The following is a 26,672-nucleotide window of genomic DNA, read 5'->3' as shown; positions in this document are numbered from 1 at the left end:
GTTTTGACAGCTTTCCAGAAGTATGATAGTCATTCAGCTTATAGAGAAGTTACTAATAATATATCATAAATTGAATCACCTTAGGTCTCAATATTTAAAAAAAGAATGTTTTTCCTCAGTTGTATTTTATTAGTATTATTTTAGAACTTGATAAACAGTTTAATTTTGATAAACAGCTTATGAATTACATTACTAAAAAGTGCAGCGTCTTAATATAATTTATAATGTCAAATTTTTAGTTAAAAGAAATAATAATTTTTTACAAAACAGTTTTTATCATTCTTTTTATGATTTTACCTTTGGAAAAAATAGTGGCATTCAGAAAAGTTGACGTATTTGTAGAATTCATCCAGAATGGGTATATAAGTACAGCTTAACTTCTGTTATCTGTTCATTATATGTACATAGAAATGAATTTGAGCTTTACATAATAAAAAGTAGGTGAAATTTCACCTTTTTATCTGTCAATTTGTAGGGGTGGCACAGAATCAACAAGACAAGCAACTCAGTTGATCAATGCTCTGATAAAGGATCCAGACAAAGAAATTGATGAACTTATTCCAAAGAATCGTTTGAAAAGCTCCTCAGCAAATTCCAAAATAGGGTCTTCAGCACCTACCACCACTGCTGCTAACAGTTCCTTAATGGGAATTAAAATGACGACTGTAGCTCTGTCATCAACATCTCAAACTGCCACAGCACTCACTGTGCCTGCAATTTCTTCTGCATCAACTCACAAAACCATTAAAAACCCAGTGAATAACGTGAGGCCTGGTTTTCCAGTTTCTCTTCCATTAGCATATCCTCCTCCACAGTTTGCACATGCTTTGCTTGCTGCTCAGACTTTCCAGCAGATACGTCCACCAAGGTTGCCCATGACCCACTTTGGAGGTACTTTTCCACCAGCTCAGTCCACTTGGGGTCCTTTTCCTGTCAGGCCTTTGAGCCCTGCCAGAGCTACTAACTCGCCTAAGCCTCACATGGTGCCTCGCCATAGCAATCAGAATAGCAGTGGTTCTCAGGTGAATTCAGCAGGTTCTTTAACTTCAAGCCCAACAACTACAACCAGTTCATCAGCTTCAACGGTGCCTGGTACATCTACAAATGGCAGTCCAAGCTCACCTTCTGTAAGAAGGCAGCTTTTTGTCACAGTTGTAAAGACATCCAATGCTACTACAACAACAGTCACAACAACGGCAAGCAACAACAGCACTGCACCCACAAATGCCACATATCCTATGCCTACTGCCAAAGAACACTACCCAGTATCTTCCCCATCTTCCCCATCACCACCAGCCCAGCCAGGAGGGATTTCTAGAAACAGTCCCTTGGATTGTGGAGCAGCATCTCCAAATAAAGGGGCATCTTCTTCTGAACAGGAAGCAAGTGGTCCACCAGTAGTAGAAACAGCAAACAGTAGACCTCCAAATAACAGCAGTTCTTCTGGGAGTTCAGCAGTTCATTCTTCTCAGCAACAACCTCCAGGGTCTGTTTCTCAGGAACCAAGACCACCTCTTCAGTCTCGGGTTCCTACCCCGGAAGTTAGAATGACTGTTCCTCCTTTAGCAACAAGTTCTGCTCCAGTGGCAGTGCCTTCTACTGCGCCAGTGACTTACCCTATGCCTCAGACACAAATGGGATGCTCCCAGCCTACTCCTAAAATGGAAACCCCTTCTATTAGACCACCCTCTCATGGCACAACTGTCCCTCATAAGAATCCAGCTCCAGTGCAAAACTCATCTGTTGCAGTCCTCAGTGTCAATCACATTAAAAGACCTCACAGTGTTCCCTCTTCTGTCCAGCTACCTTCGACCTTAAGTACACAAAGTGCTTGTCAAAATTCAGTACATCCAGCAAATAAGTCTATTGCTCCCAATTTCAGTGCCCCCTTACCATTTGGGCCCTTTAGCACATTGTTTGAAAACAACCCTACTTCTGCTCATGCCTTCTGGGGCGGATCTGTTGTTTCATCTCAGTCAACACCAGAATCTATGCTATCAGGAAAATCCTCATATTTGCCAAATTCAGATCCTTTACATCAGACTGACACTTCCAAAGCTCCAGGTTTTAGACCACCATTACAGAGACCTGCTACCAGTCCCTCAGGTAAATATATTTTTTTTATTTTTTGCTGTTACTTGTTTGTATGTGATGAATTTTATTGTAATTTTCATATTATTTTAAAGTTTTGCTTTATAACTGAGTCAGATTAATAAACAGATCTTTGTATTTGATGAACTAAAACACTTGTTAGTGGTGTGTGTACTTAAATTGTGTTACATATACGGGGCCGGGCGGTGGCGCTGGAGGTAAGGTGCCTGCCTTGCCTGCGCTAGCCTAGGACGGACCTCGGTTCGATCCCCCGGCGTCCCATATGGTCCCCCAAGAAGCCAGGAGCAACTTCTGAGCGCATAGCCAGGAGTAACCCCTGAGCGTCACAGGGTGTGGCCCAAAAACCAAAAAAAAAAAAAAAATTGTGTTACATATTTAATCTTTTTAGAATTTATAGTTCATTCGTACCTTTAATATTTCATTATTAAACTTAGAGACAAGTTTTTCTCAAAGTTTCAATTAAGATTCTGCCACTAACAGTTATTTTTAATTTTAAATAATAGTGAATCTGTTCAAAATTTTAGTTTGAAACTTGTGCCATCACCAACACTTGGCATAGAACCTGTCTCTGTGCTCAGGGATCACTGATGGACCCAGGGACCATATGGTGTGCTGGGAACAGAACCTGGTTTGACTTCATGCAAGGCAAATACCTGCCCACTGTACAGTCTCTGGCCCACAAAGGTTTTGTAAAATAATTGTTTTCATTTCTAATTTATCTTTTTTGTTTATCTAATTTATCACACATTCAAGGCATGTTAAAAAAGAATCCTATTGGACAATGATTGTGTTTATATAGCAACTTAAAATTTCTCTTTATTTTTTTTTTTTTTTTTTTTGTATTTTGGGTTTGTTTTTGTTTTTTGGTTTATTTTGGTTTTTGGGTCACACCTGTCAGCGCTCAGGGGTTACTCCTGACTCTATGCTCAGAAATCGCTCCTGGGATGCCGGGATTCGAACCACCGTCCTTCTGCATTACCTCTATGCAGTCTCTCCGGCCCTTTTCTTTTGTATTTTTTACTTTATTTGTTCAGTTTAGTTTTTTGGCACCCTAGATGATATTTGGGAAACTGCTAGTTCTGGTGGGCATGCTATGCTGAGATTTGAACATGAGACTCTTACATACAAGCATGTGCCCCCCCCCCGCCCCAATGGAACCTTTTGAGCTATCTCCTAGACTTCACTTTTTACTTGATACAAATTTGAATTTTGGGGGCGGTGTTGTTTTTTTTTTTGGGGGGGGGGTCATACTCAATGGTGCTCAGGATTACTCCTGGTTCTGCACTCAAAAATCGCTCCTGGCAGACTTGGGGGACCATATGGGATTCTGGGAATTGAACTAACATCCATCATGGGTTGGCCATGTGCAAGGCAAACACTCAACCTCTTTACTATCTCTCCAGCCCCAACAATTTTGATTCTCTTAACATGAAACAACTTACCACTTAATAATGGTACATTTATTAGTACCTGAGGAAATATTGATAAAATTCTCTATAGATTTTACTTTTTCCCTTAATGTTCTTTTTTTTTTTTTTTTTTGGTTTCAGTATCCATTTTAGAATATCAGTTTACATTTAAAATCATGTGAGTTTTGGTGTCTGATTTTGGTTTGTGGCCATACTCTGCTGGGCTCAGGCTTACTACTTATTCTGCTTTGGGAATAGTATACGGTGCCAGGGGCCAAACTGACATCAGCCATGTGCAAAGAAAGCACGTTATTCCCTGTGCTCTTTGCTCTTTCTATTACCCCAGAGTTACGTCTTTTAATGACTATTTCTTTTTTTTTTTTTTTTTTTTAAGGCTGAATTGAGCCTCTTCTTTTTTTTTTTTTTTTTTTTTTTTGGTTTTTGGGCCACACCCAGTAAGGCTCAGGGGTTACTCCTGGCTATGTGTTCAGAAGTTGCTCCTGGCTCGGGGGACCATATGGGACACCGGGGGATCGAACCGCGGTCCATCCAAGGCTAGCGCAGGCAAGGCAGGCACCTTACCTTTAGCGCCACCGCCCGGCCCCTTAATGACTATTTCAAGTAAATTAGAGATAAATCTATACTAGACATTGTCTGCAGACAAATTCATCATTTCTATTATTTTCACATTATCATTTTCACATTTTTTGTAACTTAAAAAAATTGCTTTTTTTTTTTTCCTTTTTTGTTTTTGGGCCACACCCGGCAGCAGTCAGGCCTTACTCCTAGCTCTGCACTCAGAAATTGCTCTTGACAGGCTTGGGGGACATTATGTGATCCCAGAAATCAAATGCTGGTCTGTCCCAGATCAGCCGCAAGCAAGGCAAACACGCCTTACCGCTGTGCTACCTCTCCAGCCCCAAAAAATTGATTACTTTTTAAAAACAAAACATTATTGTGAACAGGTTTAATGTTTTATTTAAATAATAGGTATTATGTTACAGTTTAATTTCAACATAAAGTTTTAAGCATGACACTATATTCATTTGTATATTAAGGCTGCTTTTATGTTCTATGATAGCCTAATACTACTTAATTCTTTATGAATAGTTTACCTTTTCTTTTTTTAATAAATTTTTATTTATTAAATAAATAAAATGCATTATAAATCTTTCACAGAATTATTTACTGTACATAGTGACAGTGAATGAGGGGCATTCCCACCACCAGTGTTGTGTTCCCTCCACCTCTGTTCCCAGAATGTATCCCATATCTCCCTCCTCTACCCCCCAGAATACTAGTGTAACTGGTCTCCACTTTACAGCTTGTTGTAGATTGGGTATCTGTTCTGTTCTCATTGCTTTGTGCCACCACTCTAGCCCTTGATTTATAATTTTAATTTTTTATTTATTTTTGGCTACAAGTGTTACTCACAGGACCATCTGTCGTGCCATGGATTTGAGTTGAGGCTAGCCAGCAAGATGCAAGGCTAGTGCCTTAACCACTATAGTATCTCAAAATTTTTAATAGCACTTTTTGTTAACAGTAAAATTAAGTGAAAAATAATGAGATTACCTGCATCCTTTTTGTCCTCACAAATTTAGCCTATCATCCATACTGCACTCTGGTGCTTTGTCATAATTACGTATCAAATATAAATGTTCTTCCCACAAATGGCCCAGTTTTTACATTGCCATTCATATTGATGCTATATATTATATGGATTTGAACAACCATTGTTGTATCATGTAGTAGATTGTCAGTGTTTCCAAAATCCTCTGTTCTTCATTCCTCCTTCCCTTAGTTTTTAAAAATTTAAAATTATTTTTCTTGTTTTGGGTGGGAGGGTCACTGCTAGCTTTGTTTGGGTCACCTTTTGGTGCTAAGTGTTGCAAGTCAGACCCTGAAGAGGTTGACTGATGGAGGGATGGAGGATGAGGCCTTTCTCTTCCAGCTCGGATCACGCGTCTGCCACCGTGTCTAGCCGACGGTTCTGAGGTGAAACGGCGGGTAAACAGGGTAAACAGCTCGCAGACAGTCAGGCTCGTGGAAATATTAGCTTTATTCGGTGGACAAGACTGAAGTCCAAAGACTCAGCCTCAGTTCCAGCAAAAAAGCCTCAGCCTTCCACAGACCCTTGTTTTTATCCCCCAGAGTCAGGTACCACCCAATGGTGTGATCAGATACCAACCAATGGTGGAAGCAGAATCAGGTACTACCCTAGGGTGGGGGCAGAATGCCAGGTCACACCCTAGGGTAGGGCACAATCACCAATCAGTTTAGGGTGAGTAACATAGTAATCCCCTAAAATATTTACATACACAACACTAAGTAAGCAGATCTCAGCTTTCTGCATGCAGTACATATGTTCAGCCTGTTGAAACGTTTATGCCACCAACTTTCACTGATGTTGATGAGGGGCTGCCACTGGTTCAGTCCTCATGTGGGATAGGTATTCATTCAAACCAGGGTTATGACCAACACCAAAAGTAAGGCTCTGCTTTTACTTCCTATACGATCTTTTTGGCCCTTTAAGATAATTTATATGCAATTCTTTTTTTTTTGGGGGGGGGGGGTTTGGGCCACACCCGGCTGTGGTCAGGGGTTACTCCTGGCTATCTGCTCAGAAATAGCTCCTGGCACGCACAGGGGAACCATATGGGACACCGGGATTTGAACCAACCACCTTAGGTCCTGCATCGGCTGCTTGCAGGTCAAACACCGCTGTGCTATATGTCCGGCCCCTATTGCAATTCTTAACCATTAAATCTACCTAAATTTTAGTGGCTAGAGCAATAGTACAGCAGGTAAGCCACTTACCCTGCATGCTCTTAACTCTGGTTCAAGCCCTGTAACCTCATATTGTACCCTGAGTCTATGATGAGTGATTCCTGGTCTGGAACTAGAAGTAAGCCCCTGAGCATTAGTGGGTGTGGCCCTCAAACTCCAAAACAATAAAAATTTAAATAAATCTAGCTAAATTTTAGTACTAATACCAAGTATACATATATTCTGTAATGCCTAGTAAAAAGGCAAATGTTGAAATTAAGTATAAAACACTTTCCTTAATAATTTTCTTTTGGGTAGCCACAGAACTACAACACAGTGGTACAAGGCATTTGCCTTGCAAGTGGTCAACCCAGCACAAACCCGGGTTTGACCCCCAATATCCCACTAGTCCCCCCCCCCAAAATCTGCCAGGAGTGATTTATAAGTGCAGAGCCAGGAGTCATGCTTGATTGCCACCAAGCATGTCTTAAAAACCCAATTTCTTTTTATCCCTCTTTCTAGGACTTTAATCCAGGTCCTTCCAAATGTAACACATGTGCTTTACCACTGAACTACACTCCTCCTTTCTCTTTGGATACTTTTTTTTAGTTTTGTTTTTGTTTTTGGGTTACACCCAGCAGTGCTTGGGGGTTATTCCTGGCTATGCTCAGAAATCGCTCTGGCAGGTTCGGGGAACTATATGGGATGCAGGGATTCGAACCACCATCCTTCTGCATGCAAAGCATAAATGCCTTACCTCCATTCTATCTCTCTGGCCCCTCTTTTTTTTTTTAAACAACAAAAGGGAATCAGGATTTGAAGGACTGAATGAAGTAAACAAGTTATTTTAATACATTAAATATTTAGGTTTGTCCAGAGAAACAAATCCAAGGACTCAAGCATCTGCTTTACCAGCAAGAGGACCAAGTTTCACTCCTGTCTCCACATACATGCCACCAAAACTGGTATTAGAAATAAATTCTGAGCACTACCAAGTGTGATTCAAAACCAAAAACAGTTCAGGATATATTTGGAACTCAAATTTTAGGATTTTAAAATTACTTCTTTTAGGGGTAACTAATACAAATTATATGGTCTTCTGCATTATAGGTATTGTCAATATGGACTCTCCATATGGTTCTGTAACACCTTCTTCTACGCATTTGGGAAACTTTGCCTCAAATATTTCAGGAGGTCAGATGTACGGACCTGGGACACCTCTTGGAGGAGCACCTGCAGCTGCTAACTTTAACAGACAACATTTTTCCCCACTTAGTTTGTTGACTCCTTGTTCATCAGCATCAAATGGTGAGCATTATACACCACTATAATTACATCAGAAGAGTTTGCATATGTCCTTAAAAGAAAATTTGTCTTTTAGTTTTGGAGTTTGTCTTTTTTGTTGTTTTGGGGTTTTTTTTGTGTTTGTTTGTTTGTTTGTTTTTTGTAGTGCCAGGAGTCTATCCTAGGACAAAGTGCTCTACTACTAAGCACCATAACTGATTTCAGTTAGGGTTTTTTTTATATATTGTTCTTTGTATGGGGGTCACAACCAGAGGTAGTCAAAGGCTACTCCAGAATTTGAATCAATCTTGACAGTGTTTGTAGGACTTTGTGGTGCCAGGAATCAAATCCAGCCATCCTATAATCAAAGCCGGCTCTCTAGCTCTTGGACCTCTCTCCCTGTTTATGGTTTGAATTTTTGTTTGGGGCCATACCCCGTGGCACTCAGTGGTTGGTTATTCCTGGCTCTTTGCTCAGGAACTCCTGGCAAGCTCGAGAGACCATATGAGATAACCATATGAGACCATATGGACCCGGGTTGGTGCATGCAAGGGAAGCACCTTATGCATTGTGCTATTGCTTCAGCCCCTTGGTTTGGAGTTTGCACTTTTACGTCTCTCATACTTTTTTTCAAAATTTAACCGCCCCCCCTTCTGTTACTTTGTTTTTTCAGTAACTCGGGCTCACATACTTCTTAATATGGTGATTGCACATGATCTCATATGTAGTTGCTTACAAGGGCTTCCTGTATATTTATTCTCTTTGGGTTGAACAGCTGTAGCTAGCTAGAGTGCTTGCATGTATTTAGTTGCAATACAGTGGGAGTTGTGCACTTTAGTTGCAGTGCTCTCACATACTTGGTCATTTGTCTAACATTTCATACTTAATTGCAAGATTGAGGGTTCCAGAGTTACTGAGATTTCTCTCTACACATGTTTCTGGCAGTAGAGAGCAAACAGTGAATCACAGTGCCAAATCAGGCACCTCTTACCATTGATCTCTCAATCTCCTCTCATAATTTTAATACTGTCAGAATAAATAGTTAACCTGGAAGAGTTATGATCATGAAAGTCATTGTCCCTTGTCGGTGCTTATTACTCTCTGGATCTGCTGATTTCTGCAGCTTCTTCAAATGTGGGAAACTTGACGGCATTTTTTTTTTTTTTTGTAGTGAGGGAACTGTTTTGTGCCTTAGCCAGGAGGTAGAGGTTTTGGTACAAAGGAAAAAAAACAGAAACAATTTATATTTATGACAGTCTGTGATATGAGAACAAATTTCAGTAGAGCTTTCAGATTTTTTTTAATTGCTGAAGTCAGTCTTGTATAACAAACCAAAATATATTAATCCTATTATAACATTTGTTGGTTTATGTTTATATTCATTTTATTTTTACATTTTTTGAGTACTCAGCAGTTCTCAGAGGCCAATCCTAGTGGTACACAGGAATCTTCCGTTTGATGGTACAATACTCTTGGTAAAATATAGGGAAATTTATCTAATGGCAGGGACTGAATTCATCCCCTGTACTCTAGAAACTATTTTTTATTTGAGAATATGTATACATGTATATTCATAAATGTATATATATAATCACATGCTTATTGTGTGCCTTGGTATCTTAACATACTATGTAAATAGCATAGATGTTTTCAGGCATATTTACATTATCCGGTGGATTTTTATCTGTAGTCGGAATTCTAATTTTTAATTTGGGAAAGGGGTTTGGGCCACATCCAGGTACTCAGGGACTATTCCTGGTTTGCACTCTGAGGGCACTTCTGGTGGTCAGTAGACCATTATGTCATTTTGGGAATCAAACCCAGGTTCACTTACTCCCCAAGGAAATTACCTTTCCTCCTACTACCTATGCCTCAGAACATTCATTTTCAGTTATTTTCATCTGTAAATGACCTGTGTCTCCTCTCCTCTCCTCTCCCCTCCCCTCCCCTCCCTCTCCCCTCCCCTCTCTTCTCCTCTCCTCTCTCCCTTCCTCTCTTCTCTTCTCCTCTCTTCTCCCTTCCTCTCCCCTCCCCTCCCCTTCCCTCCTCTCTTCTCCTTTCCTCTCTTCTCCTCTCCTCTCCTCCCCTTTCCTCTCTTCTCCTCTCCTCTCCTCCCCTCTCCTCTCCTCCCCTCTCTCTTCCCCGCCTCTCCCCTCCCCTCTCCTCTCTTCCCCTCCTCTCCCCTCTCCTCCCCTCTCCTCTCCTCCCCTCTCTCTTCCCCGCCTCTCCCCTCCCCTCTCCTCTCTTCCCCTCCTCTCCCCTCTCCTCCCCTTTCTTCCCCTCCCCTCCCCTCTTCTCTCCTCTCCTCTCCTCTCCTCTCTTTTCTCTACTCTTCTCTCCGGTTTCTTTGGGGTTTTTTGGTCACACCCAATGGAGCATAGGGGTTACTCCTGGCTGTGCATTCAGAAGTTGCTCCTGGCAGGTACTGGGCACCTTACGGGATGCTGGAATTCGAAACCGGGGTCTGTCCTCTGTTGGCCGTGTCAAAGGCAAACACCTTACCACTGTGCTATTGCTCCATCCCCTGTGTATTTTATTTTCAAAACCAGAAAACAAAAGCTATTTATTTTAACAATTATTAATCTTATTCTGAAAAAATAACATTTCTTGTGAACAAATACTAAAGAACCACCCCAGTGTTTAATTGGGAAGGTGTGTGGAGCGGGGATTGGCCATACCTGGCTGTTCCCAAGGATCACTGCTGGCAGTGCTAAGGGGCCGATTTGGGAATGCCAGGGATATAACCCAGATCATCTGCATGCAGCACAAGTACCTTACCCACTGTACTATCTCTCAAGTTCCCAAAGAAACCGTTTACTATTTGCTTATTTCTTGTGACTTTTATATTTAGTTAAATGACCTTATCAAAATCATGTGGTCTTGACACATTTTAACAAACCCAAAACTATGGTACATAGCCTCAGTTTGATTTTCTAGTAATGTAGTTTGACAAATATAGAGATTGGAAAATAGTATTAAAGATTGGTACATTTTCCTAATTAGGAGTTTCTCTTGTAAGGAACATGAATTTGAAGAGATTTTTGGTTAATTTGTGACAAAAGCAAATATTCCGCGCCCCAAATAAACCACAAAACCTTAATATCAATGTAGTCTTTATCAACTGTATCTTCTGAAATGAGAAATAATGGGTTGAACTCATGTTCAGAGGACATATTGCATAGATTGCTGGCTAGCCTAAAATGAAGCATTATTTAGTAGATGCCTTTTTAGTCCAGTAGCCTGCATAACAGAAGCAGAAAATTAATAAAATTGGCTAATGAGATGACAGAATCTGTGAAGGGGACAGACAATTCTCTTAATTGTGACATGTCAAAAGGCAAACCTAGTTACTTTGTACTTTTAAGCTGAATGAAAAAGGATTGCTATTTGTTTGCTTTGCTCTTGTTTTAAAAGGGATATGGGAAAGATGATTAATTAAATCTAGAGTGATTCTCACTGATGAACCTATGTGAAGTGAGAATTCTTTTCTTATCCTGTAGACAATATTGCCTGCCTGCCTACTTCTCTGCAGTTTTATTTTCTTTTACTTTAAAAAAAATAAGGTGAGGGGGAGGGTGGGTAAGAGAAGGAGGGTATCAGGGAGGGTGAGTGGGAAACTATAGGTGAAGTTTGTTATATGTTGTATGACTAACTTAATTATGAACTATGTATGTACCAGAGTTCATTATCCTCTCTACCCTTTCCATCTCTGTCCTCCTCCTTTCCCTTTTATGATCTCATTCCTACTTTGATTTTTTTTTTTTTTTTTTTTTTGGTTTTTGGTTTTTGGGCTACACCCGGCGGTGCTCAGGGGTTACTCCTGGCTGTCTGCTCAGAAATAGCTCCTGGCAGGCACAGGGGACCATATGGGACACCGGGATTCGAACCAACCACCTTAGGTCCTGGATCGGCTGCTTGCAAGGCAAACACCGCTGTGCTATCTCTCCAGGCCCCTACTTTGATTTTTTTATGGGGAGCGGGACACACCTGGCTCTGCACAGGTGTTGCTTCTGGCTCAGAAGTCATTCCTGCCAGGCTCAGGGTACCATATGGGATACCATGGATTAAATCCTGTCAGCCGCATGCAAGGCAATATCCCTCTCGCTTATTGCTCCAACCCCTGCTGTCAGAGTCTAAGAGTTTGTTTTAATTTGTCTTTGTTTCTTTGCTTTGATTCTATATACAACCAAAATTGTAATTGAGTATTTGTCTTTGTCTTTCTCCTGATTTGTCATTACATTCCATAGTTTTATGCATGTTGTCTCAAATAGCAAGCTTTTCTCTTAGAAACATAAAATGTTTAGATTATTTGTGCACCATAACTTCTTGTCGTTGTGTATTTTTAATATCTTGGTTGGTTTAATTTGCCAATGTCAAGGATAAAATCCAGGGCATTACACATAGAAGGCAAATGCCTCACTACTACAGATCTATAGAGTTACATCAATGGCTTATTTTGGCTATTTTAAAGAGCACTTATTCAGTGAAGATAGAATTACATTTATCTTTTTAAAATAATGTTTTTTTTGTTGCTTGAGTAAAGATAAGAAGTGAGATTGATGGCCCATCTGGTAACTTTTAAAATACTTTGAGAAAGCTTCAGTACTGTTTTCTATAGATACAGGAATAGTTCTCATTCCAGTAATAATTTCTGAGGAGTATTTTTTTTTCTTCATATTACTGCCAGTACTTGTTTCCAGATTAGTAATATAGGCCTTTCTGCTGGTATGCAGTGACATCTTGTCATGTATTGTCTATCTGTATGTCTTCTTTGTTCATTTGTTTTAATTTGGGGAGCACACCTGGCAGTACTTAAGGGCCTCTCCTAGCCTGCTGCTCTGAATACTAGGTACTAGGTACTAGGAATTGAATCCAGGTTTTCTACATGCAAAGTATGCACTTTAGCTCTTTGAGCCATTCCATTACCCCTGTATGTCATTTTTGGTGAACAGCCTCTTTATATTTTTTACGGGGGATTTTTGTAATTTGGGTTTTTTGAGTTCTTCATATATTTTGGATTTTAGTTTTTTATTAAATGTATGATTTATAAATGTTTTCTTTTATTAGTTAGGATTTTTTTGGTTAGAATTATAGTTTCTTTGATGTGTATTTTTTAGTCTGCTACAGTCCAATTTCTTATTTGTGTTTGAATCAAATGACAAATTTGAATCAAACATTGTTTAAGTCAGTCTTGTGGAGTTTTCTTCTGTGTATTTTGTGGGTTAGGACCTGGTATTCAAGATTTTGATCATTATAAAGTTGTCTATTTGATAAGTTGAAAGCTGTCTATTTGATCTTTGATCTAAAGTTAACTTTGTGCTTGATTTTAGTCTTTTATTAGATGTATGGTTTACAAATGTTTTCTTTAATTAGTTGGGATTTTTGTTTTTTGGTTAGAATTATAGTTTCTTTTGATGTGTATTTTTTAGTCTGCTACAGTCCAATTTCTTATTCGTGTTTGAATCAAATGACAAATTTAAATCAAACATTGTTTAAGTCAGTCTCATGGAATTTTCTTTTGTGTATTTTGTGGGTTAGAGTCTGGTATTCAAGATTTTGATCATTATAAAGTTATCTATTTGATAAGTTGAAAGCTATCTATTTGATCTTTGATCTAAATTAACTTATTTTGCATATTTTAATTTTGTTTTCCTAACACCCTGCTTCTTGAAGATTTCCCTATTCTCATTTTATGTTTTGTTTCCTTTTTCTTAAATTAATTGCCCATATATGTAAAAATTATTTTGGGCTGTCTATTTCATTCATCCATATTCTATATTCCCGTACCACATTGGTTTGATTGCTCTAGCTTTGTAGTATATTTGAGTTCAGAGAGTTTACTGCGTTGCTGCATTCTTTTTGGTTTTTTTTTGTTTGTTTGTTTGTTTTTGACCCAGAAACACCTGGCGGTGCTCAGGGATTGCTCCTGGCAGGCATGGGGTGGCATGGGGTACCATATGGGATGCTGGGATTCAAACCACCATCCGTCCTGGTTTGGGTGAGTTCAGGCAAACATCCTACCACTTTGCTATCTCTCTGGCCCTACTTTCTTTTGCTTTTTAAAAATTTTTTTGTTTTGTTTTTGATTTTGAGTCACACCCAGTGATGCTCAGAGGTTACTCCTGGCTCTGCACTCAGAATTTGCTCCTCGGGGGCTCAGGGACCATATGGATGCCGAGATTTGAACCACCATCCATCCTGGATTGGCTGGGTACAAGGCAAACGTCCTACTACTGTGCTATCTCTTCAACCCCTCTTTTTTAAATCTTTCTTCTGAGGATTGCTTTTACTTTCAGGATCCTTTGAAGTTATATACAAATTTCAATAATGTTTATTTTTTTCATTGAGGAATACCACTGAAATTTTGATAGGAATTTTATTGAATAAGCATATTTCTTTAGGTAGGGTGGACATCTTAATATATTATTCTAAGACATAAATGCTGCAGGCGTCTTGCGTCTCAACATCTCTAGTGGGGAGCAGTCCTTCACGAGAGGAAAACGGGTAACACGAGCGGCCGAATATGAAATATGAAATAATAAAACCACACAGAGTATGTGGGGTCAACACATCTTCTGGCAGAGTGCAACAAGTTTAATTTTTTGAGCAGGGAAATTTATAGGGGTAAAATTAGCCAGAGGTAAAGAATAATTATAATCACAAAGCATAGTACAACAGTAACAATACCTAAACTATGGGTGTGACTGTAAAAATTCAAAGGAGAAGGTTACAATTCAAGGTAACTCTTTGCAAGTTTACTTTAAATGCAAAATTAGGATTAGGAGGGAGTAGAAAATATCTAGGAACTTGATCTTTATAAGACTAGACTCTATTGTTTTAGAGGTTAAGTAAAGGGAGGAGCCAAATCCCCAAAAATGAGTTTCTCTGTTTCTAAAGGAGGGTCAATAGTCAATAGCCAGGATCTCCATTCTGGTTATGTTCTTGATTACCAGAAAAAGCAGCTGCAAGGACATATTTGAAAAAGAGAGAAAAGTATCGTCTTTGCTTTTAGGGCTGGCTATTATCCAGAAAAGGGGTTCTCAAATAATCTTTGGTGCTGAAATTTCTGAGCCAAATTATTTGATAGAGGCCATTATTTTGCCTGATATATACAAAGGAGAGATAGTCAAATACTGGCTGAAAATGTACTGCCAGCCAAATCTTTGGAAATTCCTCAGCCATCCACATAGGGGAAAAAGACGTCCACAGCAGGCCTTTTGAGGAACCCCATGGGGGTTAAATTAGTTCTACCCACCAGGAAAATCTGAGGATACATCTGATGGGCTGAGCCACCCTAAAAGCTTAGGTATGCCCTGGCACAAGAACATAGAATTTTTTCCATATCCTTTTTTTGTGTTTTTTTCTATTTTGTCATGTGTCCTTGTTTTCCCCTTCCTTCCACCCTACGCCTTCCTCAACCCCCAGTACCAGAGACTAACTAAACCCAGGTCCTCACAAAATAAAAGGCAACTAACATTACTGCTAAATCCATTCTTGGAAACATATTTTAAGCATTTTAAGTCTTCAGCTTACTAGACTTCTACTCTTCTGATGATTCCTAGGTACCAATTATTTTGTAATGTGATTATAAGTGAGATTGTTTCTTTTTCTACTAGTTACTTGCTTGCATATAGGTATAAAGAATATTTTCACTTTACCTGTCTTAGTTTAAAATTAATGTAACTTCTTCAAATGTTAAAAAGATGGAATCGACCACCATAGTACTTTACTTTTTTTGCTGTTGTTGTTTGTTTGTTTTTTGTTTTTTTGGCCGCACCTAGTGATGCTCAGTGGTCACTCCTGGCTTAGGAGACTATATGGGACGCCGGTGGGCGGAATGGAATCGAGGTTCTTCCTAGGCTAGCACAGGCAAAGCAGGTACCTTACTGCTTGCACTACCACACTGGCCCCTACTTACGATTGTGATTTACAAAACTCTTCATGGGTGCAAATATATAATGTATCAGGTCTAGTGCCGACCTCCCTATAGCAGTGTTTCCATAGTGTATCCCATGTCACACACACACACACAGTCTCCACCATAATAGGCCCATTTTAAGTTTTGATAAGTACTTTACAATATTGTGTGATTTATGAAGTCTTTTTTTTTGTTTGTTTGTTTGTGTGTGGTATTTGGGCAGGAGTTACTCCTGGTGGGAATTAAAAAAAAAAGAACATTTGTTAGTCATGTTACTAGGTTTCTGTCTTCCAAGTTCCACAAAAGTACCCAAAGAAATTGGAGCAATATTTTTTTAGATGTATCTGCTTGAGTTAGATGGATGGATAGTTAGGTTTATTTTGTAAATTAAATAATCTGATTTGTAAAAATAAGAAGACAAATAAATATACATAAATTTTAGTGATATTAAATGAGAAAAAATAGTATTAAATGATTGCTGGGGCCAGAGCAGTAGCGCAAGCAGTAGGGCATTTGCCTTACATGCACTAACCTAAGGCAGACCTTGTGGTTCTATCTCCCGGAGTCCCATATAGGCCCCCAAACCAGGAACAATTTCTGAGCAGATAGCCTGCCAGGAGTATCCCCTGAATGTCACCAGGTATGGCCCGAAAAAGCAAAACAAAAACAAAAACAATTGCATTCATCACGGTATTAAATTCATTCATAGTATTAAATCATTAATACTTTGAATTAATTTAATAAGTTAATAGTATAAATCATTAATGCATTTGCAGGCAACCATTTTGTCTTTAGTTACGTTTATACACCACTTAAATTTAAATATTCAGGCTCAGTTTGATAGTACAGTGAGTAGGATGTTTGCCTTTCATGAGGCTGACCCAGGTTTGATCTTTGACACCCAATAAGGTCGGTCTCCCAGGCCCTTCAAGAGTGGTGGGTATCACCCAGTTACCCCTCTACTCCCCAATTAAATAAAATGTAAATGTGCTTGATGTCAGCTTGACAACAAATACAATTTTTTCTTTTTTTCTTCTGCTGTATAAAAACATTAATGAATACTCACCAATTCATTATATAAAATACTACCTTTGTTATTTTTATAAGTTAAACTGTCATTTCCGAAAGTTTATTTTGTAGATTAACCACAGCATAAAATAAAAATGACATTTGGAAAAGATGGTTATAGACTTTTGTTGGTATATTATAAGCATATTAAGGTTAATTTAAAAAAATATATTTCTGGGGCCAGAGCGATAGCGCAGCAGGAGGGTGTTTGCCTTATATGTGACTGACCCAGGATGAACCTCGGTTCGATCCCAGGCATGCCATATGGTCCCCAAGCCAGGAGCAATTTCTGAGCGCATAGCCAGGAGTAACACCTGAGCATCCCTAGGTGTGCCCCCCCCCCCCAAAAAAAAAAGCCAATTTTATTAGATGCTCCAATTCCCACTGAAGTTCTTAATCGTAGAAATATAGTTTGAATATTGCCATCAAAGGCATTCCTTGTCCTGTTGTTTAGTTTCATTGTTTCATAGTAGTTGCTTAAGGCTACTTTCAGTTTATAGAGCTCTTAGGATTAATCCTGTGCTACTGGGGGTTGAATACAGGCCTAACATGCTAAGCATGCATTTACCAGTTGAACTCGGTCTCTAGCATATGTTTTGTTTTGTTTAGGGGCATGCTGAGAGGGGAAAGGGCTTAGAGCCTCATGCAGTCCTGAGGGTTGAGCTCTGGCCTCCTACATGCAATTCATATGCTCAAGTCTTTTGAAGCTACCTTCTTAAGCTTGTACAGTTTTTAATTTATACAGTCTTCTCACTTTGCTTTTCTTAATATAAGTTAATTCATTTAATTATTTATGATACATTTGTAGTGGAACCTGTTTCAGCATTCACATCTCCACATTCTGTCTTATAACTAATTGCAAACAGACCTGTGCTCTGTCCTTGGTACTGCCAATAATAGCAACAACAAAATATAAGGGGGGAACACAATATATTCCTAAGTTAGCACATGTGTGACATTGCTGGTAGCAATATGTGACAAGCCTGGTGCAATAACACAGTGGCTTAGAATGTTTACTTTGCAAGTAAAATTCATGGTGACCCATATGTACCAGGTGTAATTCTCATTTTTTGCTTCTAGTTTGGGGGTTACACCTAGAAGTGATTGGCAACTCTGTATGTCAAGATTATTCCTGGTGGGGCCAGAACGATGGTGCAGCGGTAGCGAGTTCACCTTGCACTCAGATGACCCAGGATGGACTGCACTTTGATCTCCTGGTGTCCCTATGGTCCCCTAACCGAGGATCGATTTCTGAGAGCATAGCCAGAGCGCATACCCAGAGCACATATCCCTGAGCGTCACCGGGTGTGGCCTCAAAATTTAAAAAAATGTATTATTATTATTGGGGGGTTGGGGGCTGAACCCTAGTCAGCTGTGTGCAAAGCAAGCATCTTACCTACTGTACTCTATCAGGATCCCCAAGTGTGATTCTGGCAACTGTCCTGTTTGAACCTGGTAGTTCTATTCTCTTATAATCTTTTGCCACAAGTAACTTTCAGCCTAAGATGATCAACAGTATGAAGCACCCAGCAAGTACTGAAACTGAAAACATATTTGAATACCAAGGAAGTATGGTCCTTGGAAAGTACAAAAAGATGTATAAACTCATCAATGACTCCCAGTGAGCATTGTGGCCTAGTTTATGAGTACTGCATCCTGATGTATAATCCTAATACTGCAGTCATGAAACTTTTACCAGAGTTTAATGTTTAATTTACTGCTTAATTATTTTCATATGTGAGAGTATTCACAAAGTTTGCTTTAATTTTAAATTTTGTTTGATAAAACTATATGCTTTGTAAATGACATGTATTTAATTTCAAAATATATTTGCTGTAGATTCTTCTGCACAGTCGGTATCTTCTGGAGTTCGTGCACCTTCTCCTGCCCCAGCATCAGTACCTTTAGGGTCAGAAAAGCCCAGCAATGTCTCTCAGGACAGAAAAGTGCCAGTCCCTATCGGCACTGAACGTTCTGCACGTATCAGGCAAACTGGAACTTCAGCTCCATCTGTTATTGGAAGTAATTTGTCTACATCAGTAGGGCATAGTGGCATCTGGTCCTTTGAAGGGATTGGTGGCAATCAAGGTATGATATACTAGCCTGTTCACTGGAAATTTATATGCTTTGTGTAATCTTAATGTCTAGCAAAGTAATTTTACTCATAATAATCAATCACTTAAAAAGTTAAGAATCCCTTTATCCTTCCCATGTAATGTCTCATTATTTATCATTGCTTTTTGAAAATAGTCTAATGTAAGTTTTTTCTTTATTTGATATTTAAGGTGATATTAATATTTCCTTTGGGAATCTTTAGCTTTTGTTTATTTAGCTTTGAGACAGTCCATTACGGTTTATAAAAATACATCAGTAAAGATACAAATGGGTCTTATTTCAAAGTCCTTCCCAAGTCATTGTGTTAAATATTGAGAGGAAAACTAAAATATTTTGCTTTTAAATTTTTAGTTATTTTTTACATTTTTTTTATGGATTTAAATATTACTACTTGATTTTCCATTTCTTTGCTTTCCTTCAGACAAAATAGACTGGTGTAATCCTGGAATGGGAAATCCTATGATTCATAGGCCAATGTCTGATCCAGGAGTATTTTCACAGCATCAGGCACTTGAGCGAGAGAATACAGGAATTGTAACTCCTTCTGGTACATTCCATCAGCATGTTCCTGCAGGATACATGGACTTTCCTAAAGTTGGGGTAATGGTGATTTTTTTTTTAAGTGTGTTTATTAGTTCTAAATGTTTTTCTTACTGTTAGCCTTATTTTACTCAAGTGTTTAAGCATTGCTAAATTGATTACCAGGACTTCAACCACAATTATAGCTGGAAATCTTGTTAAATTACATATTAGTACTGTTTTTCATCCTTAGGAAATGTTTCTTTGTTTGACAAAAATATTGAATGACTTAACTATAATTTATAATCTTTGGTTTAGTTTAGATGTACAATACTAAAAATGTAATTCTTAGATCATTTTTTAAAAACTTAATTATTTTGGGGGCCAGAGTGGTGGCATAAGCATTGCCTTGCACACACTAACCTAAGATGGACTGCGGTTCAATCCCCAGGCATTCCATATGGCCCAAAAACCGAGCCCCGCCTCAAAAAAAACAATTATTTTTAACAAAATGATGTTAAGTTTCATATTTTAAGATTACTGAATATGTTAGGAAAAGTAAACAGTAACTTGGTTGTGCATAATTCTTCTTTACTTTTTTAAGGGTTTGCCTTTCTCTGTATATGGGAATGCAATGATTTCACCAGTAGCACCTATCCCTGATGGTGCTGGAGGACCGTTATTTAATGGCCCTCATGCTGCAGATCCTTCCTGGAACTCCCTGATTAAGATGGTTTCAAGTTCTACGGAAAATAATGGTCCCCAAACGGTAAGGCTGCTGACTAAAAGACAAAGAGATTATACATAAATTATTTTTATAAGGAAGTATGATGAATATATCAGTTATGAAATATAAATTTATGAAATACAGCAAAGGTATGTGGAAAACTGTGTTCAGAGGCTTAAAGTTTTGGAAGGAATAAAATAGTTCATTGGTAAGCAGATGGTAAGTAAAAGATTTTAAGTTGAGGGGCCAGAACAGTAGGTTGGGCAATCGCCTTACATGCAGCCAACCTGGGCTCAATCTTCAGCATCCCATATAGGCCTCTTAGCCTATCAGAAGTATTTTCTGAGCACAGAGCCAGCCAGGAATAACCCCTAAGAGCAGCCATGCTAGGTCAGCCCCCCCCCCATCCAAAGGGATTTTAAGTTACTAAGTGTTGGATTATATTACTACTAGTGTGCAAAAGACAATCTAGAGATTATTTATTAAAAAATTATATCAATACATGAGGCTGGAGCAATAGTACAAAGGGGTAGGATGTTTGCCTTGCATGCATTTGATTTGTGTTTGGTTCCTGGCAGTCCATGTCATATTTCTTGAGCAAGGAATAACTATTATTACTGGGGTATGGCCCAAAATTATATCAAAGCAACCTAATTGTAACTGAAAATTCAGAGATAGTTGTTAGTTTATTTTTTGCTTTTTAGAGTATGTTTCATATCTGTGCTTAATTTTCTTTCCATATATATACACACACACTTTTTTTTTACCATGCCCACATTGCCTAGGGAGAAAGTCCCAGCTTGTCGGTGGGGAATCCCTTCCAGTGATGGGGAAGGTACCATGTGGCCCCGGGCATTTAATCTGGGTTCTCCCACATACAAAGCATGTGTTCTAGATCCTTGAACTATTTTCCTTAACCTAACCTTACCTTTCTTCACTTCTGTTCTCCCTTCTTTTTCTCTCGCCTTTCCTTCCTCTTCTTTCTCTCCTCCCTCCCTCTTCTTTCCCCACCTCCTCTATTTTCAGAATTGGATTTATTGGTTTTTAACTAAGAGGAAATATCCTAAAGGATTCCCTGCCTCTTCTCATCCCCACTCTCACTTCTTTTAATAACCAGATGTCAAACATACCTGCTCACACACTTGGTTACTGGGTTTTCACACTTTTTTTTTCTTCTAGTTCTGGGACTTGCACACTTTCAGTTGTGGTGCTCATGCACACTTTTTTTTTCTTGGTTTCAGTGTTCGCCAGAGGTCGCACATTTGGTTGTGGTGTTCGCACACACTTGGTTGCAGTACTCTGGAGATCGCACACTTTGTTGTGGCGCCCGGGATCCCAAACAGCAGTGCCCTTGGGATCACACTCTGCACATAGGGTGTGCTAGGGCTGGAACTCAAGGCCTCATGCCTGCAGAGCAGGCACACTACCACTGAGCCATCCCTGAGCCCCTTTCCACAACTATTAATCTGTATGTAGTCAGGTCATATTTTTTGAAATGATGATAAATCAGATCCTGTTTGAAAAATAGAAAAGCAGGAGAATAGCAAATAAAAATGGTTTATTATTAATTCTTTTCTAAGAACAGTGGTCCCCCTTATCCACAATTTTGTTTCCATGATCTAAATTGCTAGGCCTCAACTGTAGTCTGATAACAAGGTATATAATAAAGCATATTGAGAGAAAAGTAATTTACATTACTTCTATAATAATGTATGTTTTCTATTATTTTTATGCTTTTATTGTCTAATTTATGAACATGTACTTTTTAAGCATTTAGAGGTTTTCTGGGGTTGAAGGAGAACTACTGTATGTTTAAAAATAAATTAATTAACTGTTAGCCCATAGATAGTAAAAGTTCTTCTTTAAGAAATTTTGTTTCAATCAAATGTATGCTATGTATTTAATAAAACACACTCTATATTTGTAGGTGTGGACTGGACCCTGGGCACCTCACATGAACAGTGTGCATATGAACCAGCTTGGCTGAAGTGGATCACCTTGTTAGCCTGCAGATTCCTTTCATTCAGAGGAAATCACAAGTGGCCGAAAAAATTTTATGCTCCCAAATCATTCTACTGATGTGCTTGACTGAAGTGTGTAGGCTTTTTGCAGAAGAACTTACTAACTGACCTATTTTCTGTGAACATTTGTGACTGCCCATTCCCCATCATCATCCGTTTACCTTAGTTAGCATTTTTCTTACCATTTTTCTTTTTTTCTTTTCCTATCCCCCTTTGGACATACCTTTCTGTTGAAGCTGTTCTTTGGCTGGTTGGTTTTAGTACTGTAAACTGCTTCTGAGCAAACACGGAAATTTAGCAAAATTATGTAAACTTGATCCTGAAGTTTTAGAATGGCAAATAAATGTACAATTGTTTACATATCTGAAAAGGCTAAGCAGAAAGAGAATTTCAATATGTCAGTATAGAGATTCTACTTTATGTAGACTTAAATTAATGTGAGATATGTACCTTCATATTCAGAAATCTGGATGTTTCCTTCATACATTAAACTATTAATAAGCATAACTTCTCTGCTTGTGTAATTTTAAGTATTTAGTAAAAATAATGGCTATTATCAGAGACTTATTTCCCAAAGTTTAAATTGACCTTTAAGATATACATCTTGCTCTATTTTGATTTTATTTGAGAAAGACATTTTTAGAAGAAATTCAATCACTTCTTATGTCCTATTGCCATTTCACAAATTTAAAACTTAATGCTCTGTTTTCTATACTATCCTCACCTTTGCCGCTAATACTAGTAAGTTCTCTTACTGATGGCGAAATAATTCTGGAAAGATTTTTACAGTAATGGCTGCTTCAGATAGATGGAAGGAAGATCTTATCTTTCTGTGATTTCTTCTAACCATAAAATATTTAGAATTTAAAAAGTCACCAAATCCCAGTCAGCATATACAAGCTCTTAACATACTGTTTATTAAAAAAATTTTTTTGAATGTACTATTTTATATTGGATAATATTGGCTTTTCAATCAACATAAACATATTCCAATACTGAGTAATTTAGTGGAAAACATCAGTTTTAAAGGCTTCTCTATATCTGTTAAAAAGGAACCACAGCAGGCCTGGAGAGATAGCATGGAGGTAGGGCATTTGCCTTGCATGCAGAAGGATTCGAATCCCGGCATCCCATACGGTCCCCCGAGCCCGGCAGGAGCAATTTCTGAGCATAGAGTCAGGAGTAACACCTGAGCACTGCCGGGTGTGACCCAAAAACAAACAAACAAACAAACAAAAAAGAAACCACAAACCACAGCTAATATGGGCCAAATAATGAGAAATGTCCCGTTTGTCATTGACACTATTTGTGGTACATACATGAAGACACAGAAAGTCTCCCTTTAACCTCTTTATATAGATAAATATGTAGATACAGAACTATACTATGAACTACACTATAAACTACTAAGATTTACGTATTCAGTTCACTTCAAAAAATAGTTGATATACAAGAAGAATGTGTCCTACACTGTCTGATATAAAAATAAATTACATGGTTGAATGATAAAGCATAAATGAAATTACATATTAAAAAACTCTGACTTTTTAAGCACATAGAGTCCAATCAGGTGAATCAAACATTACTAATTTAGTAATTTAGCTTAGAGTTAAGATTTATTTAAATAAACTGATTTATTCCAGTGTGAAGAGTTAAAGATTTCCCAGAAAGAGGTTGAGTTGCTTGCTTTGAATTTGATTTGCCCTGATAAGTCCACAGCAGTGCATCTGGTCCCCTAAGTACTGCCAGGGGTAGCCTAAGTACCACTGGGTATGCCCATATACCAAGATAAAAAAAAAAAAAAAAAGATATCCTGGGGCCCAGAGAGATAGCACAGCGGTGTTTGCCTTGCAAGCAGCCGATCCAGGACCAAAGGTGGTTGGTTCAAATCCCGGTGTCCCATTGGTCCCCCATGCCTGCCAGGAGCTATTTCTGAGCAGACAGCCAGGAGTAACCCCTGAGCACCACCGGGTGTGGCCCAAAAACCAAAAAAAAAAAAAAAAAGATGTCCTAAGCATGCAGGATGCTCAGGTTCAGTCCCAGCACGTAATGGTCCCCTAAGAAATACCAGAAACAGTGTACCTTCTCCAGATCTAATAGTTCATAAATAACATTCAGGAGGTGTTAATAAAATACTTAAATAATGGTTGGAATGTAGCTCAGCAGTAATGCATACTTTGCATATGAGGCTCAGGTCAAAACCCCACCCCCAGAACTGCAAATATATAAACATGTGCATACTTTGATTCCTATAATTGATATGTCCAATTTTGTTTTGTGTTGGGGCCACACCCAGCAGTGCTCAGGGATTACTCCTGGCTCTCTGCTCAGGAATCACTGACAGCTTGAAACATTGAACTCTGGTTGGCCATGTGCATTGCAAGTGACATATCCACTATAGTCTCTCTCTGACTTCCCAAGATTCTGTTGTGTTAACTTTCCCAGATGTGCTCAGGAGGACCTAGGGTCCTGTTGGTGGTCTTCAGCCTTCTGATCTAGAGGTTTGATGCAAAGTCCTGAGGATATGATGCAACTTAAGCCCAGTAATGCAAGGGATAACCAGGACACTCTGTTAATGCTAATGACCTCTTAGGAAGCTCTGGGATAGTGTAGATTTGGGTATCAGGAATCAAGTCAAACCAACATTGCAGTCATTCTAGGCATTCATTAACTGCCATACTATCTCTGGATCCTGATATACCCAAATTTAAGGGAAAAGCTAAATGACAAATAAAGCTATTAAAATTGGAGCACTTTTAAGAAAGATTTATAATACTGTTTATATAGTATTTTGTATAAATGTACAATATCCTATAATTTTCCCCTTAATTTTCTGTGTTACTAGGACTGTCCTATAAGATATTCATGATAGATAATAGCTATCATATAATACTAAAAAACAAGTTGTATTGATTTATATATAAAGCTCTAAGAGGGTGACTTACTAGAAAAAGATGGGTGAAACTTCTTTTGAACTTTAAATTATGGGACAATAAGGTACAGATTGCAAAACACCATACTTTTGATGATTAAGCTTATTGATTATAATGCCATGGTCTGCACCAGGACCATTATTTAAAATATATGTATTTTTGAATTCAGGTGTAGTGTAGTGAATTTTTGTTTGATAAGCTCTAGTAGAATCTTTTGGTACCTGTGGTTCTTGGGGCTACTCTTGGCTGAGGATTCAAGAGTTGGTCTTAGAGGTATCAAAGGTCAAATCCAGGGATCCTGCATAAATAGCATGCACTCTAACTTTTTTTAACTGTATTTGGTGTTTAATTTTTATTAGGTTTTGGGGTACAGAGCATTATGTGAGTGCTACTCCTGGTTTAATCCTCCGGTTTTACTCCTAGTCATACTCAAAGAACCATTTTGGTGCTGAGGATTAAACTACCATCAAGCACTTGCAATTAAGGCACCTTTAACTCCTGGCCCAAGTTAAATGTTATTAATAATTTAAAAAGTGACTTTTTTTTTGCTAAAACATTATAATTTCTTTATTCTCAGGGGAAACCACAAAAAGTGGTTTACTAAATATTTTTATGAAGACAACTTTGAATTCAGATGAGCTAAGTAAACATTTCATAGGAGTTTAGAAGTTTTTGCCCCCTTGGATGTTGGGCTATACCCAGTGGTGCTCAGGCTATTTGTGGCTCTATGCTCAAGAGTGACCCCCCCCCCCCGGTGATATTCAGGGTAACAGATAAAGTATTGGAATTTGAATTGCGATCAGTCACATGCAAGGCAAAGCTCCTTACATCCTTTACTATCTTTCTAGTGCCCAAAGAAATTACTTTGCACACATTGTATTACTCACTTCTTCAAGAAGCTATACAAGGGTCAATGGTTTGTGGGGCTGATGCACAGGCTTTGCATTTGGAAGTTCCAGATAACATTCTAAACACTGCACAGTTTCCCCAAGCATTAAGCCATAGAAGCCCTGGATACTGACAAATGTAGCTATATTATCAAAACAACATGTTAGACTTAAGGGAATACTAAATAATAAAATTTTTCAGCTCATCTGAGATATTAATCTTTTTTTTGTGTGTGTGTTTATCTGAAACATTTCTGTAGATCTTGCTTTAAATATGTGCTCACTGCCAGGAGTAACTGCTCAGAGAGCCCCTCCACTCATAAAGAAGAAAAACAGACCTTTAATGAGGACAATTTTTTTTAATGTTAAGCTTGAGATTATTTCAAAAAAATTAAAGTGTTAAGGACATTGGGTTCAATTCTTGACAACATAGTTCACCAAACTCCAAAGCGTAAAAAAGAGGGGGAATGTGAAAAGATTTAAAATGCACAGGTACTGGAATAGAGAATCTATTAAAATTAGTAAGTAGGTTTTGGCATTCTAACTTATTTTCAGTTTATATTTTGTCCAGATGCCCTTTAATACAGTTTGGTATACCTACTGTGTACTTTATACATCAGGAATAATTACAACTCTTTGGAAACATCATTAATACTTGCTGTTTAGGGCCAGAGAAATAGCACAGCTGTAGGACATTTTCCTTGCACTCAGCTGATTCAGGGCAGAAGGTGATTCAAATCCCAGAATCCCAAATGGTCCCCCTGTGCCTGCTAGGAACGATTTCTGAGAGCAGAGCCAGGAGTAACCCCTGAGCACCACTGGGTCTGAACAAATAAATAATAATTGCTGTTTAAATAAATCATAGCACTTATGGCTAAAAGATAGGATAGAAACATTCAAGCTTTAATAT

At 38.4% G+C, this 26,672-nt stretch overlaps 1 protein-coding gene across 3 annotated transcripts in view; it reads left to right on the top strand.

Moving 5' to 3' along the window:
* Positions 1-22,449, top strand: part of ANKRD17 (ankyrin repeat domain 17) — a 115,805-nt gene extending 93,356 nt beyond the window's left edge. For all 3 annotated transcript variants that reach the window (XM_049789907.1, XM_049789906.1, XM_049789905.1), the window contains 6 exons: positions 476-2,106; positions 7,401-7,598; positions 18,400-18,648; positions 19,097-19,275; positions 19,799-19,963; positions 21,849-22,449. In XM_049789907.1, the coding sequence (XP_049645864.1) occupies positions 476-2,106; positions 7,401-7,598; positions 18,400-18,648; positions 19,097-19,275; positions 19,799-19,963; positions 21,849-21,908 (2,482 nt within the window). In that variant the 3' untranslated portion in view covers positions 21,909-22,449. The remainder of the gene's footprint in view (positions 1-475; positions 2,107-7,400; positions 7,599-18,399; positions 18,649-19,096; positions 19,276-19,798; positions 19,964-21,848) is intronic.
* Positions 22,450-26,672: the final 4,223 nt, after the last annotated feature.

Source organism: Suncus etruscus, chromosome 16 (genome assembly GCF_024139225.1).
Source record: "Suncus etruscus isolate mSunEtr1 chromosome 16, mSunEtr1.pri.cur, whole genome shotgun sequence".
NCBI lineage: Eukaryota > Metazoa > Chordata > Mammalia > Eulipotyphla > Soricidae > Suncus > Suncus etruscus.
Note: the sequence above shows the minus strand (reverse complement) of the source record. Positions and strands in the feature narration are given on the sequence as shown.